Source organism: Clupea harengus, unplaced genomic scaffold, assembly GCF_900700415.2.
Source record: "Clupea harengus unplaced genomic scaffold, Ch_v2.0.2, whole genome shotgun sequence".
Taxonomy (NCBI): Eukaryota; Metazoa; Chordata; class Actinopteri; order Clupeiformes; family Clupeidae; genus Clupea; species Clupea harengus.
This window is the reverse complement of record NW_024879586.1, coordinates 133,101-153,437: the sequence shown is the minus strand read 5'-3', so window position 1 is coordinate 153,437 and position 20,337 is coordinate 133,101. Positions and strand designations below refer to the sequence as shown.

Below are 20,337 nucleotides of genomic sequence, written 5' to 3'. Positions count from 1 at the left end.
CCTTGTCAGTGGTGCTTTCTGTTGGTGGCGAGTAACACTATACAATGACACTTTTTGAGGTATGGTTTTTATAGGTAACTCATTTTGGTACTATCCTCAAATTAATTTTGATCGCATATGGTCATGTGAAGGACCGATAAACACCTGTGTCTTTCCCACTAGTCATTCAAGATATGCAGTTCTGTATACCGGGCTGGAATACCCTGCAAAAATGGAAGAATAGCCTTCACAGCATGACATTGCAAAAGACACCAGTAAGTGTGTTGGCAAGCTTCTATCAGTGTGAAATGGGCTGTTGGTGGTGTTTGCGTGCCTTTTAGATAGTTAGCTTGCTAGTTTTGGAACATAACTCCTTGCTGCTTTTAAAAGAAGTATCACTGTCTATGAAGGTGCCATGGTTTCCAGAAGGATGAGATTGTAGAGAAATTGGCAGAGAAAAATGAGTTCATAGAGAATTCGATGCAAAGAACTGAAGTCCTAGTGAATAAAGACGAGTACCGTTTGTACTTTCCGGGACGCCGTAGAACTGAGAAGAAAATGGCGCTTGGAAGATCAGCAACAGCATAGACATATGTCTGTGAGCAACAGTACCTGCAAGATAAAGGCTGAAAACCTTCTGACAATTTCTATTAAGTAAATCTACTCTGGTAACGTGGAAAGAAACAGCTCATGTTAAATGTGTGTTCTGCACGAATTGACTTCAAGGAGCTTATAGCATTTCTTCAGATTTTCCTGTGTGACCTCGACAGAACATTTTCGTTGTGCAATGACTCTCATCAGATCTGCCTTTATGCAAAGTAAGTTTTGTATTGTAATGAAGTGGTTGTGGTTCTTGTCAAACACTCACTCGTAAGTGATCATTTTTTATCAACTGAATAAATGTATTGTTAACAATTCGCCTGTTTCCATTTCAAGGCTGGAGCACTGTAGGCACTAGATACTTTAACCAGTCAATCAGATATTTAACTTGGAATGCCCTATCACTAATTCTGAGGTAGCAAAGTTATTTAACGCCACTGTTTATCTGAAAATTGTAATCGTAGACTGAAAGCACATCTGATTTTACATGGGCATTAGCTAATGTGACACTCTGATTGCAAAATCGTAAAGTGGGTGAAAGGTCTTCATAACCTTTGTTGTCCACTCAGTAACCCTGCAGCCTATGTTGTAGCCTATGTTCTGTTGTGTTATGGTCTTGTTACCATATATGTCTGATCAACAGTAGGCTATGTCGATTGGTTGATAGGTAGGTATAGATAGGTTGGAGATATCTGTTCCTTACCTGCTATATCTTATTTAACGTTTTTATCAGTTTATCTTTTAGTTTTCAGTTCTTTTTGTTTGTTTTCAATGGCATGTTTAGACAGACGTCTGTGGCTCCCTGTATTAAACTACATCAGAGCGATGTCATCGGAGGGGGGGCCCACCTCTCCTTTTTCCACGCTGTCAATCAGTCACCCAACCGAGGCCATCACCCACGTGGAGCTGCACCGCCCTGAGAAAAGAAATGCCATGAACAGGGCGTTCTGGAGGTAGTCTTCTGTTAATTTAATTCTACTTTCATGCTTTCTTCTGACACTATAGTTTTATGACAGACCTTAGTGTATTAGGTAGCAATGCACATTTCCCTATGGCTTGCACACGTACATAGGCCTTTAATCCCCCTCTCCTTTATCTTTCAGTGAAATGGTAGACTGCTTCACCCAGATTGCTGACGATTCAGAATGTCGAGTTGTGATTGTCTCAGGCGCTGGAAAGATTTTCACTGCTGGTAATGTTCATCAGTGCTCTACCACCCTTTTCAAAAGCACTGTAAGATGTTCCATTCAAAAGCACTGGAAGATGTTCCATTTCAAACACGGAGGACCAAGTGCACATTACATTAATTTTGTCACAGTCCTTGCAACTATGCACAAACAGTTTAGCTACTATTTTGTGGTTGTCTATGGCCACTGAGCTGGAAAAATGAACTATATGCATTCTGAAAATAGCCTATTATCTCCATGAACCTGTAAAATGGAATAGTAAGATGATTACTAAGAAATTAAGAAGGCCTATTAGATACTTCAGCACCTACAAGGCAAAAGTTTGCCTACTGAGTTCTTAGTCACAGAATACATTCCATTGTTGCAGGGACCTTCAAGATCTGGAAACAATTTGGAAACGGCCTTATGTGAACTCCATTTTAGCTCTGCATGGCCTAATCCCCTCAGACCTGTGTCACATACTCTAGGAGCATAAAGGGATGATACACAAACTGAAAACTGAAAATAGACACTGTTGTTGTAAGTTTTCTTTCTGTTTTTCCATTCCTGCACTCCCTCAGAAGAAGAGAGATAATAATAGTACTATGGTACAATCTGATTGCATATGATCTGTGGGATTTTCCAAATAGATAGTTAAAAGATAAACTGGACAGTAAAGAGAGGAGGGGAAATGGTATGCAGCAAAGTCTTAGGTTCTGAAACTGGTTAAAAAAAAAAGAGTGGTGTCATTTCAACTGTAAAGTTTTTCCTCAGTGAAGCTTTCCCTGTGTGTTTTGTGTAAGTCTGTCTGTGTATTTGTGCTACACGCACTCATTGTTTTTGTCTTTTACCTGCACGACTGCCAGGTGCATGAACTCAAGTCACCTGGCATTGTGGAATGTCAAAAGAATCTTATGATGTCACTGAATGTACTCCCAAGGTGGAATAGATAAGCTGATGACAACTCAACCACTGTTCGCACCACAGACTAGTTGAACCGGTAGAAAAGTCACAGTGTTGTTTTGAGTATGCCTGCCTGCGGTGTCCTCAGTAATGTGTGGTGTGTTGGGTTGTGGTATCTCTTCTGTATTCTATGCTTGTGTGGTCCCACACACTCAGGACCACCAGCATGGTAAACCATCAGATACATATTTATATATGAAATGGTCTCTTCACAAAGGAAGAATGAAATATTGGGAAGAACTTAATCTCTTCATGGAGATAAAAAAACCCAGATTGGTCTGAATCTGAGAGAGGCATCAGGTACATGACGCCAGTATGCATACTTTATCTTTCTGTCCTTTCTGTACTGAGCTCCGGGCTTGTCTTGTAGGTATTGACTTAATGGACATGGCCAGTGACGTCCTGCAGCCTGAGGGGGATGACATTGCGAGAACCTCGTGGAACTTGCGACGCATCATTAGCAAGTATCAGGAGACTTTCTCAGTGATTGAAAAGGTTTGACCATGAATATGTTTGTTTGGTTGTGTTTGGATTGGTTAAGAAATACTGTGCTTCAGTCTCTCATCCACTGTCTTTGAGTCGTGTTCCTACTGTACATTTCCTGCAATGACAATGTGTCACTCAGTCAACCAACTGACTCCCTCCATTTCTCCACCATCTGCAGTGCCCAAAGCCAGTAGTAGTTGCAGTGCATGGAGCTTGTGTTGGAGGAGGTAGGAGAAAGGGTTGTTATTCTGGGTGTATTGGTGGATATCCTGTATGCGTGTGTGTTCAGAATTCTTAAAAAAATAAGTTATTTCAGCATCAAATATTATTATTTATTTGTTTATAAATTCTACTAAGTGTTCATAGTGTTAGTCTTCTGTAGTGTTTTATTTCATTGTGTGTGTGTGTGTGTGTGTGTGTGTGTGTGTGTTATCAGGTGTGGATCTCATCACCGCCTGTGACATTCGCCTTTGTACCCAGGATGCTTGGTTTCAGGTTAAGGTAGGCCGTCTCTTCATTAATTACCAAAGGAATTTACCTCAATTGGCAAATGCTGAGAACTGACAAAGGTCACTCCTGATGTCATTAATGCCATGTCACTTCTGTGTTTTCCTGTTTTTGTTTATTTGTTCTAACTTCTGTGGTGCTGCCAAGTGTCTAATTAGTGTGTCTAGACATTTCACAGGTTAGGGGTGATAATTATCAGTTGGCCAACTGTAGTAAATCTAGACCTGTTGGGTGACAATGCTGGCTGTCTGATACCATCACATATTTCCTTTTGCCCTCCCCCAACAGGAAGTTGACATTGGTTTGGCGGCCGATGTGGGCACGCTGCAGAGACTTCCCAAGGTCATAGGTAGCCGCAGGTGAGCAGGGCTCAAAGCTCTTATTCTTCCCTTACAAGGAAATGTCATGTATCAGCTCTTCCTGTGTGGTTTTTAATTCAGGGTTCCAAGAAATGATACAGATTGACTCCCAAAAGATGACAACTTTCCAACAGGCAGGGGGGATAGGCATATGAGCTAATGTCTATGTGTTTTCTGTTTAGCCTGGTGAATGAGTTAGCACTGACGGCACGCAAGATGTACTCTGACGAGGCCAAGAACTCTGGACTTGTCAGGTGAGCTGCATGGTTATTGCAACTAAAATATATCAGGTGAGTGAGATTGCTTAACCAACATCAATCAAAACAGGATAGAGGTGAACGTATGAGAACACGCACAAACACACACACACACACACACACACACACACACACACACACACACACACACACAAACGAAAAACACAGACAAAATAAGTACATTTACCAGCAACACCAGTGTTCTGAGTTAACCTCTTAGAATGAATATAATGTACATATGTGTCCTGGATCAGTGGTGACCACGTTTGAATGATGTAAATGGCTGTAAACTGTTTGTGGATCTAACTGTGACTGGATGTGGGAAAACTACTTAAAACATGTAACTTCTTACATATATAATATGTACATGGCACAAGGAATGACTGAAATGTCTAAGAGTCCAGAAACTGGTTTGCATGGAATGACTGCGGTTTTCATAAGGCTGTGAATGTAGTTCCACCCCTAAGCCATGCATCACCTTTAGGCAGGACTACGACACTGGAACTGAGTGCATTTAGGCAAAAAAACAGTCTCCCTTGCACCTGCAAGAATGTGAGCTATGATTTGTGTCTCCTTTTGATGCAGCCGGGTGTTCCCAGATAAGGAGTCCATGATGGCTGGGGCCCTGGAGCTGGCGGGGGAGATGGCGGCCCGCAGTCCTGTGGCTGTGCAGGGCACCAAGATGAACCTCATCTACTCACGCGACCACAGTGTTGCTGAGGGCCTTCAGTACATGGTGGGTCTGTCTGACATTCACTGCCCAGTCTGTGTGTCTGCATGTTTATACTGTACGTGCGCTCTGGTGTAATTGCTACTGATTTATTTCCTCTTCTTGATTCTCTTTTTCTTTCTTTCTGTCTCTGTCTCTTCCACCTCTAAGGCCACATGGAATATGAGCATGCTGCAGACACAGGATGTCATGAAGTCCGCTCAGGCAGCCATGGAAAAGAAGAGTCCCAAAGAAGTGACTTTCTCAAAGCTCTAAGGCCCCAAAGGCCTGTGGGAAAGGTGCACAGTATGTATGCCGATTAGGACACTGGAAGGTGTATAGGTATGAGTAAAAAATATGAAACTAAACCTGTGGACTCTATTCATTGTATGAACTCCAGCAGACTAATTCTACAATGACCCTCATTTTCACCTGGTTTGCCTTAGCATGGGTGATGACCCAGGTAGATATTTGGCAGGATTCACTGGTGCCTTGGGGACGGAACACTTCACCTCACAGCCAACAGACACAACCAACACCCTCTGAAGGGTTGTGATCACAGTGCAACAAGCCTGCTCTCTATACTCCTGTGTTAATTTGCCAATTAAACGTTTTCTTCAATAAAGTGTTTTTTTTCTGGTTTATACATAATGCAGTATGTTTGTTTGTGTACGTGTCTGTACGTCACTGTTCACTTCCACTTAACAGCAGACGACTCTGGACGGGATCAGGGTTCAATCTGATGCGGACCCGTTCAGTGGTTGTTTGAGGTCAAGTCTGTGCCCAAGCAAAGCTCGTTAGCGTTAGTGATGTGGCTGGGCTGCGCGTATCATACAGAAAAAGGCAAGCACAGACGCCTACTTTGCGTCTGTAAAAATAGATAACGTTTCTTTGACGAATCCCTTAAAAAGAAAGTCATTCGGCCTCCTGCACCTCAAACATTCAGTAGTGTCAATCCGTTCACTGACCAACTTTCGTCATGTATTTGTCAACAGGTCGCTTGACAATCCTCATTGTCCTTTTGAGCTACGCCTGCGCTGGTAAAATATACATTTGTTGTCTTCAGGTTGTTATTCTATATATGCATTTGAGTTAGGCTACGTTGGTGAGAAATGTATTAGTTGTGGTGAAATTCGTATCGTAAAAGCCTAGCCTATAGCAAAGAAATGCGTTTATTTTGAATTGTGTGTTGTACAGTTTGTTGCAAAGACTAACCTAGATAAGTGGAAAACAATTTCCATACAAATGTCCTAATTTGATATACGACAAATTAGGCTTGCATTTGGGTAACTTCGATGTAGGCCTACAGAACATAACCCGTTTGTATTTAACTTCAGCTATTTTTTGCCTTTTATTATTTTTGTAAACTAAGCCAGCCTGTTTTGTTGCCAGTGTGTTTAAAAAATTGTGTAGGCCTACGAGTAAACTGCCCTAAACAGACTGTTCTTGCCGATAACGCCTAATGTCAGTCATTTGGGACATGAGCATGTGTAAGATAAGTGCCTGTTTACTTGCCAACAACAACAACAAAAACATTCCTGCATGTAAGTAAGCGAAAAAGCGTGTGAGGAGCCGCTTGACTGGTGTGGTGTAATTAACGTAGGGCTATACATGGCACCTCCTAGCTGTGCGTAAGTGTATTATGATACTGCTGTGGCTTTAATTGACGCTTGACTGTCTGAAATGCCGCGTTGCTTTAGAGCTTCGTTGTTCAAGTGATAGCGCATAAATTCATAGAAGTGCCATCAAAGGTGAAATCGACACCATTTTGACTTATGCTACCCATGTGTCTCAGGACGGGTTCTTTGGCGGATCAGAGAACGTGTTCGTGAAGCACGGAATCAAAAGGCCAAGCAATATGTTATGAGGAACGCATTAAGAGGAAATCGACCCAGGGGTCATACCAAAGAAGGACTTCTCCATCAGCCACTGGATCATTTTGATAGCAATCGCGAGGACACATTTCCTCAGGTAAAAGACTCTTGTTAGCAGATGTGCCTCATCCATATCGGGATGCTTTGCACCGAACATGACAGACCTGGGTCAGTTCATTATTATTTGTCACGGAATATGCACACCAAGCACTCTAGTTTGTATTCACACTACATTGAATGTGGGCTATGTGCAGACTTTAATAGAAGGCAGACTCACCATAAAAAAGGGCACGTATAGTTACAGATAATGAAGGGACCGGGGCTCTCTGAGTTTCAAGGAGGGCATGTATGTGATCTGTTCATATGCCTGCAGCAGCTTATTATATACCAACCTCTCCCGCAGAAATTCTTTGTGAACGACCAGTACTGGGACCGACCTGATGGACCAGTCTTTCTTTACATTGGCGGAGAAGGCCCACTATCAGAAATAGATGTTTTGGCAGGTATGGCCCTGTAACCTCACCGTATCGTACACAGTATATAGCACTTCTGAGTTGCTCACTGAGCTTTAAGTTACACGAACAGCTGATAAAATAACAACTTTGCTTACTTGGGTTGTATGTGACGTCTCCTAGGGCACCATGTTGACATGGCAGAGGAGCACAGTGCACTGCTTGTGGCCCTGGAGCACCGTTTCTATGGCGACAGCATTAACCCAGAGGGTCTGGAGACAGAGAACCTGTCTGATCTGTCCAGCCAACAGGCGTGAGAACACATGTTGGGGGAAGACACTACTTCACGAGAATGTCAAATATGGAAATATACGCCACACACTTATCATCAAATCAAATAGTCAAAATTAAAAGTTTATAGGCTCTGTTATCCTTGAGGACTTAAGAATGTGGAATACATGTGATATATCTTGCCCACATACATCATTTTTGTCTGGGACATTTAATATGATTAGAAGTGGGGACATAGAGTTGGATTGGTTGGAGTCTAAACATTTCCTTTTTATTGTAAATTACACAGAGATAATGCACACCTGAACTGACAGACACACCTCCTTGTTTCATAGTCTTGCTGATCTGGTCACATTCCATCGCCACATATCCGATCGTTACAGCCTCTCTGACAAGAACACCTGGATCAGCTTTGGGGGCTCCTACGCAGGAGCCCTATCTGCCTGGCTGCGTGGCAAGGTACTGTTCCTCTGTGGAACCAGCACCAGCACCAGTGTGGGATGGGATTCATATTGATCCACACTGTGTGCGTGTGCAAGATGGCGAATAGAAACCCTGACACACTGGACATCTCTGCCGTCATACCTGCTGCCGTAAATACATAAAGACCCTATTTTAGCAGTGTTAAGAATACTCATAACATATGATGTGTGTGTGTTCCATTGTTTTCCAGTTCCCTCACCTCATCTATGGTGCAGTAGCCTCCTCTGCTCCTGTTCAAGCCAAACTGGACTTCTCCACGTTTAACAAAGTAAACTGACCTGCACAAGTACACCAATCTTCAGTAAACTAAACTGAACTGCACAAGTACACCAATCTTCAGTAAACTAAACTGAACTGCACAAATACACCAATCTTCAGTAAACTAAACTGCACAAGTACACCCATCTTCAGTAAACTGACCTGAACTGCACAAATACACCAATCTTCAGTAAACTGAACTGCACAAGTACACCAATCTTCAGTAAACTGACCTGCACAAGTACACCCATCTTCAGTAAACCTTTTCCAGTAGAGACAGGTCATGGGGTCCCAGGGTTTTTGATGCATGTAGTAAGTGACATAGATAACTTCATTGCTGTACCATGTGTTGCATGGCATGGGTTTAGTTGTGTGTTCCTCAATTGCAGGTTGTAGGACTGAGCTTAATGGATAAGGAGGTGGGAGGCTCTGAGAAGGTAAGTGTGATTAGGAAGTTGATATTTAAAGATAATATAGATACATACAGTAGGTAAATGAATGAATGGATGGATTGGTGGATGTGTGTGTGACTATATATGTACTGTACATACAGTTGTTATCTCTCCTTAGTGTGTCTCCGATGTTTGGGAGGCCTTCGCTGCAGTTGAGGCGGCTCTTATTGGTGGAAATGAGAGCCAGGTGTGGAAGGACTTCTCGTGCTGTGAGGACCCCAGCAGCCTGGATGACCAGATCGAGCTGATCAGCAGCCTGGCTGACCTCATAGCAGGCACTGTAGAGTACAATGAAATCGAAGGAACCATGTCCATAGATGAGCTCTGCGTCCTAATGACCAATCAGAGTGAGAAATATGAGGAAGAGATTGAGGCGTATGACCGTTTGGTCAAACTTGTGGAAGTAAGTTACGGCACCTCCCCATTTGTGTAAGTTGTTGCGCGTAGCGCCGCTGGCACATTATGTTAACCTACAATTAGGTAACAGGCTAGTTTCGCTGGAGATTAGCACTAAAACACTAATCTGAAACATTTTGGGGAATTGTCCAGTTTAATCCACACATGAATACAGGTGATCCAGTTTAACTGTCATGTCATATAGCCAAGGCTACTTCACTGCTCTCTTTTACAGTCATTGAATTGTAATGTAACTGTAATGGAAACAGCATTGGCTAGTATGTATAACCTGTAACAGGAATCTGCTGCTTGATTAGTGGTTGCTGTGCTGTGTCTGTGACTCAGATCTACAGGGAGGTGGAGGGGCTGCCCTGCCTGCTGGCGTCTCACGAGCACGAGCTAGAGGAGCTGATGGACACCTCTGATGACGTGGTTGCTTCTGGACGCCGCCAGTGGTACTACCAGTCCTGCACTGAGTTTGGCTTCTGTGAGTCAGCCGCCTGCTTGTGTTGGATCGGGTGACTGCATGCTGACATGCATTTCCATTTGGGACTGAGTGTGTTGCTTGTGTGTCCTTGTATGATTGCAGTCCAGACTTGTGAGGACTCCTCCTGTCCCTTCTCTCGCATGTTGACGCTGCGTGCGGCCACAGAGCTCTGCACTCAGCTGTTTGGGATCCCTGAGGAGAAGCTGCCAGGGAATGTGGCCTTCACCAACATGTACTATGGAGGGGACCATCCCCAGACCCACAGAGTGCTCTATGTCAATGGTGGGGGTTTCATCTTTTGTTTATCTCATCTAGCATCTTATCATGTTTAACAACGACTGTAGAACAGATCTTGGTCAACCTGCCTACAAACTAGTTCAACCAGTTATGTTTTCACATCCTCCATCTTCTCTTAATATATAGTTCAGGTCCGCATGCCAGTTTTAATGGCGGAAATGCCCGGGCGGGTTGTCTACATTAAAGGTTAAAGTAAACCAAAGGCTAAAGTTTAGTGTCTAAACTAAAGTCGTGGATTTTGGATATAGGCATAGCGCCTTATTCTTTTCTGACAGGGAACATTTGAATGTGCCAATCACAAACCATCACTGTCCAAGTCTGATTTCTGTATCTGGCAAAAAATATCATGTTCCCTTTATTGGAAGAGTGGCACATTATGCCTGCATATTTGTCTGTGGGATATCCCATATCAATAGTATATCTACACATAGTAGAGCGTCCTCAACAAGCACAAACAACCTTTTGTAGACGTTACTGTTTTACTTCAAAGGAATTAGCCGATGTCCATAGGCGACCTTTCTGAAGTATGATTTAAGGACTTTGGTCCATAAATCCGCAAGTCAGTAGGTTACAGAATGTATATCCTGTCCACAAAAGCAAAGACTGCTTGCACTTTCGTAGACATTAGTGTTTTGCTAAAGTAAAAAATAAATTATTTCCATAGGGTATATTACTGAATGTAGCTAATGATTTGCCTTTAGTCCGATAGAATCCGTGAGTCAGCATGTTACAGAATATGTTTTGTTCAGATAAGCAAAGCACATGTCGTATTCCTTTGAACTGAGACTGAAGCATACACAAGTTTAAGCAGCCTTGGCTTTTGTGGACAGAATGCTATTCCCATCACTAGAGCACCCAATCACAAATTGCGCTTTTTTTCCATTCACGGGAGTTTGGGGGGAAAGTGGGAGGAGATGTGCACTGAGTGACTGATTCTATTCCGCTGCATGTATGAAATGACCTGTAACAGTTATGGCAATGCTTAAATGCAGTGTCACCTATCCCAGTTTGAATCTTCAGGGAACCACTGAGACACCGAAGCAATGTGGTGCTTTTGTCCTGCGTGTCACCATCAAGTTGCTAAACTACCTGGCGATTAGCTGAGGGAAGTTTGCCGCCATCCAGTGGTTAAGTTCTTCCAAGCAGCTGCAAGGGAGTCTATGGGCTGGAGGTTGCCAGAGGATAGTGAAATGAGAATCTGTGTGTTATCGGCACAATAATGGTAAATAATGTGTTTTTTCTTAATAATGTGATTGAGGGGAGGCATGAAAGCATGAAAGGCAGAGGACCTCTGATTGCAGGCAAATAGGATTTGATTTTTAAATCAGATCTTTTGAGAGGATTATCCCGCACTGTTATTTGCAAGTGATCAGATCGGTTTTGTGAGTCCAGACATCACCAACCTATCTGCCTGGGTTGCTGTGGTTACGACGTAGGCGTCTTAGACAGGTTCCTTCCAGCTTTGCCTGTACAGTTCTTTGTAGGGCTGGAACAACTAATCAACTTAACCGACTATAAAAATAGTTCTTTTGCGACAAGTGACAAACCCTAAACCATTTAAAAAAACATCAGTATGATCAACAATATTTAAATCGAAGAGCAGTTAATCAACTCCTGGCCTTTGCCAAGAGAACATTGCAATGATCCAGAGCTGATCAGCATGGGCGTACCTGCTAAATAGGCTACAGGTATTTGAACAGTCGATTTAAATTATGCAAATTCAGTGTACTGTACAGACAGATTTGAATGAATTGTTAGTAGTCTAACGTGACGTTGCTTCCGATCAGGGAGCATATTGCATTTAATGCGCACTGAATTTACGAGTGCATTGTGGGATTTTTCAGGGAGAAAAGTTTTCAGTATACTGGAACATGGGAAAGCTCTGAAAATGGCAGATAATTAAAAAAAATTAAAGAAAGAAATTAATAAAATGAATAGATATGCACTACCGTTCAAAAGTTAAGAATGACTGGAAATGTTACTTGTCTTTTAAAGAAAATAGCAAAGTTTATAATTGCTGCAAATGGAGGATTCTCTGATGAGCGTTATTTTTAAGCACAAAATTATTATTTTAAGCAAAAATCACTATGTCTCACTTGTCTAAATGTCTTGACTATATTTTGGATTCATTCTGCACCTTATTTGATGGATAAAAAGTTGGGTTTCCGTGGGTGATTCCAAAGCAGGAACGGTAGTGTGTGTGTATATGTGTAATGCAAAGGTTATCTATAGTCCTATAGTGAGATTGCCTCTTGTGAGACACCTCCTGAGGCCATCTCTGTCCTCTCCCAACCCAGGAGAGATCGACCCTTGGCATGAACTGAGTGTGACAAGCAATGGCAATTGGATGGACAAGGACCGCGCCATCTACATCAAGGGCACCTCCCACTGTGCTGACATGGAGCCGGAGGAGAAGTCCGACCGCGAGTCGCTGCGAGAGGCCAGGGAGGTGAGGGAGCCAGGGGATACCACAGACCAAAGGGCACCAGATAGTGGAGGGGTCTGAGCAACTCTCAAATCTATTCCTGTCTCCATTCAGATGCCTATTTCTCAGATATTTCTTTCTCTCTTTCTCTCTTTCTTTCTTTCTTTCTTTCCTTCCCTCTTTCTTTCCTTCTTTCTTTCTTTCCATGTCCGCAGGAGATTGAGAGGCATGTTGCCATCTGGCTGAAGAGCGCTGCCTGGGAGCTCATGATGCGCTGAGCATTGGTCAGATGGCAGAGGGCGGACGCCAGGATCAGGCTGGCTTGACCACAGCATTTTCTCCGCTGATAGCCTGGCTTTTTAGAAAATGTTGGTCTTTGTACGCAAATGAGTGTGTGTGTTGCCCACTGCTATGTATATGCAGTTGAAAAACATTTCCATGAGAATGCATATAGACTGCGTTAGTGAAAGCTAAAAGCATTCAGAAGTTCCCCCTATTTATTGGTGTTGGGAAGGCCTTTTCTCTAATGACTAACTCAGGTTGCAGCGTTGGTTGGTCTGAAATGATCGAAGGAAACAAATATTTAGAGTGAGAATATCAGCACTTGGCTTTCATACCAGTTATTGTCCTGTATGTTTTCTTATGCCCAGCAGAGGGCGCCATACGCTTGTGTGACTGCATTTCACCTTTCCCAATTCATCCAAATGCGTCAGTGAATCGATAATCTTATCTGAACTACACAGCCACACGTTTCCCACTTACATTACACAAATATTTTAAAATGGACAATTATTTTTAGATGGTGTATTTCATGTAACCGTGTCCATTTTAATAGTGATGACAAATAACAACTCACATTTCTACCACATCTGTTGTGAGGACAGTTCACCACTGATTAAGAGCCCTTATTTCATGCAATGACTACAAGTTATGTGTCTCAGGCTTCATTAAGTGCCGAATCCCAGAGGTACAGTAGCCATGTAGTCTTTGCTCAGATATGACCAGGTCTCGGGAGGTCTTCCCTTTGGTAAACATCTCTTCTGGTGAACAAAAAATAACACATAGCCAATATAAGAACACTTAAAATTGCACCCCAATGTCAGCCTATTTGAAGACTACTGACAATCTGCCATGTTTTAATACGCTCTCTTAGTTTTGTTTCAGTGTGTCTTGGTAAATGTTGAACTATTGGCATGTTAAGAGCATCTGCAGACTATGTTAGTTTCTCACAATTAACGCATGTCTGTGTAAGGTAGAGTGTGTTGGAGTGTCAGTGTGCATAGTAAACTCTTAACTGCAGTTGTCTTGGTGTCTTGGACATTATTTGTAGTGATATGTGTGTTTGTGTGTGTGTGTGTGTGTTTGTGTGTGAGTGTGCGTGTGTTTGTGAGTGTGCGTGTGTGAGTGTGTGTGTGTGTTTGAGTGTGTGTGAGTGTGTGTGTGTGTGTGAGGTGGGGGGGGGGGGGGGGGGATGATAGAGGGAAGAGGGAGTGTGTGTCCCAGGGCCATCTGTTTCTCTCAGGGGCGGAGACATGATTTGTGTTTGTGTATGTGTGTGTGAGTGTGTGTGTGTGTGTGTGTAGAGTGACCTGTTTCTGGGTATACATTTCTTTATGAAAAAGACGGAGAGGGAAATATGTCTATGTGTGTTAAAAAGAGAGAGAAATGTGTCTGTGTGTATGGTAGACCTCTCTCTTTCTCTCTCTCTCTCTATCTCTCTCTCCCTCTCTATCTCTCTTTCTCTCTATCACCCCCTCTCTTTGAATGTGTGTATGTGTGTGGGGGAGGGTGGGTGGGGTCTCCTGCCATTCAGCCCTGCCCACCACTGATTGATGATCTTCACTCCCCTGGGGTCATACAGGTCATGACCTCCCTACACTGACCTCCCCACTGAGAGCCCCATCACCCGCCCTCCTCTCCTAACACACACACACACACACACACACACACACACACACACACACGCTCATTCGGTGAAGACATCACACACACATCTCACATATGGACTAACCCCTTGTTACAACAACCTTATAGCTCATTTGCACAACCACTCCTTCACACATGCCCACCCCTAAACACTAAACCATTCACACACACTTTGTGGCTCTTTAGCAGCGGTTGTAATGTCCATTTGAACACTCACACAGGCACACTCATTCCCATTTCCCTATTTCACAGTGTCTGCTGAATACAGCAAGAGGATAGAATCTGTGTAAGTGACACTGAAATGAACTCCTCATTTTAACCTGTGTAGTTGGGTTTGAATGCACCTACCTCATCTGTTGATGTAGCGGGGAATAGCACTGAAACAAGAGCCCTGTCTGTGTTTGAAGGATGCAGGTAGAAGAAGTGTGGTTGTGAGAGGATTCTTCTGGGTTGCCTGGGGACACCTATGTGTGCTAAGGAACATCACCGTGGCTGAGGGGATCCCTGAGGGGGGGGGGGGGGGGTGCTCATGGCCCAAGGTACAGCATGGGTGTCCAGTTGTCAGGAGTTGTGAATGCATGCAGTGCTCTTCATGATATAAGGGTAGAGCTACGGGAAGAAGTCACAGCCCACGATAAACCTCAACAATCAGTGGGAAAGAGAAATGGCTGCTGGAGTTGACTGATCTCAGAACTGTGTACGTTGGTTTCTGAAGAAACAGCACCTCAGATTTCAAACAGACTCCCTGCTCCTGTGTGACAATCGTTGCTCCTCAGATGTAAAACCATTAAAGATTTTCCGGCCTCCTCGGGGATGGCTGTGGAGAAGCCAGATCCACCCCAGATGATCTGTGGACATGACTGAAGCGTGTCTGGGAAGCAGCTCCCTCAGGTCCTGAATAATCTCCATGAGAGGATGTCAAGACAGTGAGGAGGTCATGAAGGCTAGCAGAACTGCTGACCAAACCCTTGCTCAGTAACCATTCTTTTCTCCGAGATTATCACAAGAAGAACTGTTCTCTATAACCACCAGTGTGTGTTTTACAGAGACTGTGTGTAACATCTGATTGGCAGCATATTCATGCAAACACTGTCTAATCCTGTGGTTCCATGCATCCATGTCCACCGCCATCTCACTCCTAACCACATCACTGTGCACCTCTCCTTCCGTCTCTAGACCTCTTCCTGATCACACACACACTGTGTTCTTGGTCATTCGGTCAAGAGAGTTTGGTATTTGCATGTAGCACACATTGCCTTAACACTTCCTATGATGCCCTGATGCTATTTATCTTCATGGACTCTACAGATTCATGTATCACCCACCCACTCCCAGACACACACGTAAACACCTACACACACACACAGAGAGATAGGTGCACACACACTTACACACACACAGAGAGAGAGGGGCACACACTATTTTAAACATAAACATGGCAGGTGACATTCAATCATAAAAAGGAAAGCACAGATTTCACTCTGGCATGCAAAAAAGTAGCACAGCTATTAAACAGAATGGTGAAGCACATTTAGCCCCTCTCTCTCTCTCTCTCTTGCTTTCTTTCTCTCTTGCTCTCTCCTTCCTCCCTGTCTCCTTCTTCAATCTCCCCTGTTCTCCCTCCTCCTTTCCCCATCTCCTCATCCTTTTTCTCCATCTCTCCCTTCCACTCTCTCTCTCTCTCTCTCTCTCTTTCTCTCTCTCTCTCTCCCTCTCTCCCTCACTTCTCGCCAGCTCCCCTGATCAATGAGCAAGTGCCAGAGCCACAACTATTAATCAGGGCCTATCGGCTATCTGTCTCCCCCAACAACCAATCACAGCGGCCCGACAGCTGGCTCATGACAAATGGAGCAGGGAGGGGGCAGACTGGGGTGGGGGTGGGGGTGGGGGTAGGAGTGGGGGTAGGGGTGCAGAGAGAGGCCCAGTTTATCTGATCTTAGCCAGGTCACAGTACTACAGCACTTACAGATGACTCCAGAGGCTGAGTGAAAACACACCCCAAACCCCCGCCCCCAAAACACACACACACACACACACACGCACACACATGTGTCTGTATCAACACATACAAAAATTCACAAACATGCTCGAGCATTACAACACAAATGTTAACACAATTATTAAAAAGGCAGTCCCATTTCACCCCTGCTTGAGGAGCCTTTAGTATTTCTTGTGGTTGCTGCTGGGAACTGCAATACTATACATTAGTTATTATAAATCAAAAATGGACTCTTCTGTACTGTAGGAATGCATGTTTAATTGAGGAGGCTAGCGTTGAGCAATATAACAGGGGCTTGGCACTATGTACAATTTTAAAGATGTGAAAAAAATGAAAGTGAGAACTACTGGGAAACAGATCATTCCCAGATCCTTCCCAGATCCTTCCCACCTCCGCTGAAAGCCTTTATTTTGATATAATATACCAAATGGGGTGCAACACTGATGTGACTGAAAGTGTTACACAGTAGTTCTGGTTCACGTTTTAAACACAAAGACACCCCTAATGTAATAATGACAATACTGTTGGAAACGACCCCAACTGCATCCTCTAGATATCTGCAAATAAGACAAGCAATTAAAGGCAAACATTCCTAGACTTTTGTGACTGTATTTTACTTGTTCATGACATGCCTTTATGGACGTAATACTAATGCCACACTTTCAACCCGTCTCTTTTCTCTCATTTTTTATTTGAATCTTTCTTTCTTTGCTTTCTTTCTGTATTTTCTTTTTTTTCTTTCCTACTTTCTTTTCTTCTTCTCATGAATTATTTGATTCTTTCTCACAGTTACAGCCAAGACCACACACTTGCTCAGGTTTTTGTTGTGGTAAGTTGTGCGCCCTATTTCAGCCCAGCCCATCCAGCTGAAAGAAAGACTAGCCTGTAGCGCCTACTGGGTAGGGCGGCTTCAATGGTGAGACTGTTAGTGTTGGTCTTCTGGCAGGGCAGCAGGCCTACGTGATGCAGAGCAGCTCCTCCACTGGATTTATGGCTCTTCTTGCCTCGCATCTCTCCTTTGCCCCCCTTGCTTACCACCTCTCCCTCCCTCCCTCCCTCCCTCCCTCTGTCCTTCCTCACATCTGTCCATCCATCATTCCCATGGCCGGCGGAAGGAGATTAATCCCTTCTTCCCATCCTTCACTCCTGTGGACAGATGAGAGAAGGAGGGAGGGGAGGAGAGGAGAGGGGGAGGAGAGGGGAGCTTTGGATTACTTTCTCATAACATTGTAAAAAGAAAAACGCTATCATATTACATGCAATGTATGCCCATACATTACCAGTCACCATCAAGGCATAATCATGCCCATACATTAGCAGTCACCATCAAGGCATAATCTCACAGAGGACCATAGCAAGGCATGTGTGTGTGTGTGACAAAGTGAGCGGAGTGTGTGAAGAGCACTGTTTAGTGTGCAGTGCAGTAAGTGTGTGCTTGAATACTGATGCTTTATTTATAAATGCATCATTTTCTTCTAGTGATGAGCATGTTGACATCCATTAGACACTCAGATTATGGGTTTCTGCCTCTCAGTAAACTTAGAACTCGTCCTTAAACCCACATTCAACCTTGGGACGTATCTACGGAGCATCATTCCACATCAGCAGCTAATATTAACTCAATAAAGCGCCACACAATATCCCCAGGTTAACAGCATGCAACATACAGTGTGCTGGCTGCCGGGCTGACAACAAGCATCAATCAATGAAAGGACACACCAGCCCTGGACGGGCCTGGCACGCTGCCAAGGCAGAGGATTGGGTTTCATGAGTATCACATCTCAGAGAGCGGGCGGGCGCAGACCCCACATCCAGCCAGAGCTCACGTGAACCTAACACACCGGCCCTGTGTCAATATCCTGCAAGACGTCAACATTACACCTGCTTGTGCTGAACCGGTCAAGTGTTAGTGTTCGTGTTGTTCACCTCTTTCACAACACAATGAGAAGTCTTTAGCGCCAGGATCTAATTGCCTCCGCAGTGAAAGTCTTGGTGTGTGTGTGTGTGTGTGTGTGTCTGCATGCATGCCAGGCTGCTCTATGGGAAGCGTGGGGTTGAAAGAGCAGAGCATCCCCAGGGCCAAAAGGGCAGAATTCAGCTAGTCTGAATCCTCTCTCTCTCTCTCTCTCTGTACCTTTTATTTTTTCCCTCTTCTCTCTATCTCCTCCCTTCTTCCCTCTCTCCTTTTCCTTTCCACACAGAGTGACAGGTAGATTAAAGGGTGTGATAGATGCCCCTCTCTGTATCTCCCTCTCGCCATCTCCTCCCTCTCTCTCTCCCTCTATCTATCACGGGGGCTGCTGTAATTGCGGCTGTGTTGGGCTGGCACTGCAAGCCTCCATCCATCTCCTTAATAACAAACAGTCAGGGAAACGGATGGAGCTTGGCTCTGAGTTAATCTCCATCTGTAAGGAGACCAGCAGAGGGTGGTGTGTGTGTGTGTGTGTGTGTGTGTGTGTGTGTGCGTGTGTGTGTGTGTGTGTGTGTGTGTGTGTGTGTGCGTGTGTGGGTGTGGGTGTGGGTGTGTGTGTGAGAGAGAGAGAGAGAGAGAGAGAGAGAGAGTATGTTGTATATTTGTGTGTGTGTGTGTTATGTGTGTGTGTGTGAAAAAGACGGCAGAAGGAGAGTAGTTCTGTTTTTCTTTTCAAAAATGAGAATTAAGAATATAGAATGGGAGAAACGATGTCATTAAGGGAGAATTAAGAATATAGAATAGGAGAAATGATGTCATTAAGAGAGTAGGTGAGAAGGTAGTTCCTTATTCTTGGTAGATAGAAATAAAACAAAGAACCGTCCAAGAGGAGGAGAACACAGAGAATCGCTCTCTGGCAGTTTCTAGCTTTCAGATATCTTGGACAGAGACAGCAAGAGAGAGGAAGGCCTACCATGCAGTGTGTATGAGAGAGAGAGAGAGACAGAGAGAGACAGAGAGAGAGAAAGAAAGAGGGATACAGCGAGTGGAATAGAGGACGATGATGGATATTTACGAGCACAGAGGCCAGGCAACACAGAAACTGGAGAGGTGCACCCTTGTAAAAAAGCACTTCTCTCTCTCTTTCTCTCTCTCTCCCTCTCTCTCTCTTTCCCTCTCTCTTCCCTTTGCAGAAAGGCCACTGTGAGGGGGCACCCCTTTCTTTTGGAGGTTCTCCTGCTCATAAGGTAACCAGAGGGTCACTGTGGCCATTTACACTTTATGACTGAGACAAGCACAGGCCTGGGTCATCAAGGTTACTTTAGACAAGGGCAACAGGAGTGGATGGATGCCCTGAGTCAGGGTGTAGCAGCCTAGCGCTCTGCAGCTGGGAGTGGGGCTGTAGGCCTGCGTAGGAGACCTCTGGGTTGGTAGGTTTAGATTGATTTGATTAAAACACTAATGGCTTTTCTCTGTGCAGCTGGGAATTGATTGTGATTTTGCATCCCTCTGTCAACCTGCGAAAGCTGCTGACGTGTGGCTCTGCTGTGGGGTTTTGACAAGATCCCAGACGAATGATTGGTGTCATCAGAATGTGGTTCCTTTGGCAGTTGCTGAAACATTTACTTTACGGACGGGCGTATATCCGTCCGGTCATTTGCGATAATCGATAATATGAATTGGTTATTCCTTCTGATTGGAGCAATGTCAACTTCTTGATCTGTGGCATGTGCTAACTAATGGCAGAAATGGAGGTTTCTCCCAGAGGGACCCATGGTCACACATTCCTACTTATCGGAAGCCAGGACAGGGGGGGGTGCTGAAGAGGCAGAAGAGGTGAACTATGCATGCCTGTCCCATTGGGGCGTATTTATCACATATAGATCTATAAAACATGCTGGAACTCTCTTAGTCAGTCCCCTGGAGGAGCTTGTATGCAGATTTGTTTTCAGGCTAGTGACCAGGCCTTGTGAGCTCATTAGAGCTATCAGGTTTGGAGAAGGACTGAGGGTGACCCCAGGGTGGATAGACCCAGTGGAAGGAGCCTACATGTGTGGCT

The 20,337-nt window shown here is 44.2% G+C and overlaps 2 protein-coding genes across 6 annotated transcripts; both read left to right on the top strand.

Annotated features, from left to right (window-relative positions):
• The first annotated feature begins 270 nt into the window (after positions 1-270).
• ech1 (enoyl CoA hydratase 1, peroxisomal) lies at positions 271-5,672 on the top strand. 2 transcript variants are annotated; one of them, XM_042704103.1, is made up of 10 exons: positions 271-797; positions 1,364-1,532; positions 1,683-1,771; positions 3,079-3,203; positions 3,373-3,421; positions 3,631-3,695; positions 3,990-4,060; positions 4,243-4,314; positions 4,903-5,053; positions 5,198-5,672. In XM_042704103.1, exons 1-10 carry the CDS (start codon positions 767-769, stop codon positions 5,300-5,302), a joined length of 927 nt encoding a protein of 308 aa, XP_042560037.1. In that variant the 5' UTR covers positions 271-766; the 3' UTR covers positions 5,303-5,672. The 2 variants fall into 2 exon arrangements, with proteins under 2 accessions (XP_042560037.1, XP_042560038.1); XM_042704104.1 differs by lacking the exon at positions 271-797 and adding an exon at positions 1,158-1,246.
• Positions 5,673-5,923: 251 nt separating this feature from the next.
• On the top strand, positions 5,924-13,740 carry LOC122129068 (thymus-specific serine protease). Of its 4 annotated transcripts, none has more exons than XR_006151734.1 (12): positions 5,924-6,066; positions 6,822-6,997; positions 7,304-7,403; positions 7,536-7,665; positions 7,979-8,102; positions 8,317-8,394; positions 8,774-8,821; positions 8,955-9,239; positions 9,578-9,719; positions 9,822-10,001; positions 11,037-11,238; positions 12,314-12,450. XR_006151734.1 is itself a non-coding variant. In XM_042704100.1 (12 exons), exons 1-12 carry the CDS (start codon positions 6,006-6,008, stop codon positions 12,717-12,719), a joined length of 1,539 nt encoding a protein of 512 aa, XP_042560034.1. In that variant the 5' UTR covers positions 5,924-6,005; the 3' UTR covers positions 12,720-13,740. The 4 variants fall into 4 exon arrangements, 3 of the variants coding, with proteins under 3 accessions (XP_042560034.1, XP_042560035.1, XP_042560036.1); XM_042704100.1 differs by lacking the exon at positions 11,037-11,238 and adding an exon at positions 12,657-13,740 and having other exon boundaries at positions 12,314-12,465; XM_042704101.1 differs by lacking the exon at positions 12,314-12,450 and having other exon boundaries at positions 11,037-11,947.
• Positions 13,741-20,337: the final 6,597 nt, after the last annotated feature.

Excerpts from the sequence above, each read along its gene's own strand:
- LOC122129068 (XM_042704100.1), top strand. The coding sequence starts at position 6,006 with ATGTATTTGTCAACAGGTCGCTTGACAATCCTCATTGTCCTTTTGAGC. Across the intron at positions 7,404-7,535 it reads AGAAATAGATGTTTTGGCAG|GGCACCATGTTGACATGGCA; the intron begins GTATGGCCCTGT and ends GACGTCTCCTAG. Across the intron at positions 8,103-8,316 it reads CTGCCTGGCTGCGTGGCAAG|TTCCCTCACCTCATCTATGG; the intron begins GTACTGTTCCTC and ends ATTGTTTTCCAG.
- ech1 (XM_042704103.1), top strand. The coding sequence starts at position 767 with ATGACTCTCATCAGATCTGCCTTTATGCAAA. Across the intron at positions 798-1,363 it reads CAGATCTGCCTTTATGCAAA|ACAGACGTCTGTGGCTCCCT; the intron begins GTAAGTTTTGTA and ends TGGCATGTTTAG. Across the intron at positions 3,204-3,372 it reads CTTTCTCAGTGATTGAAAAG|TGCCCAAAGCCAGTAGTAGT; the intron begins GTTTGACCATGA and ends CACCATCTGCAG.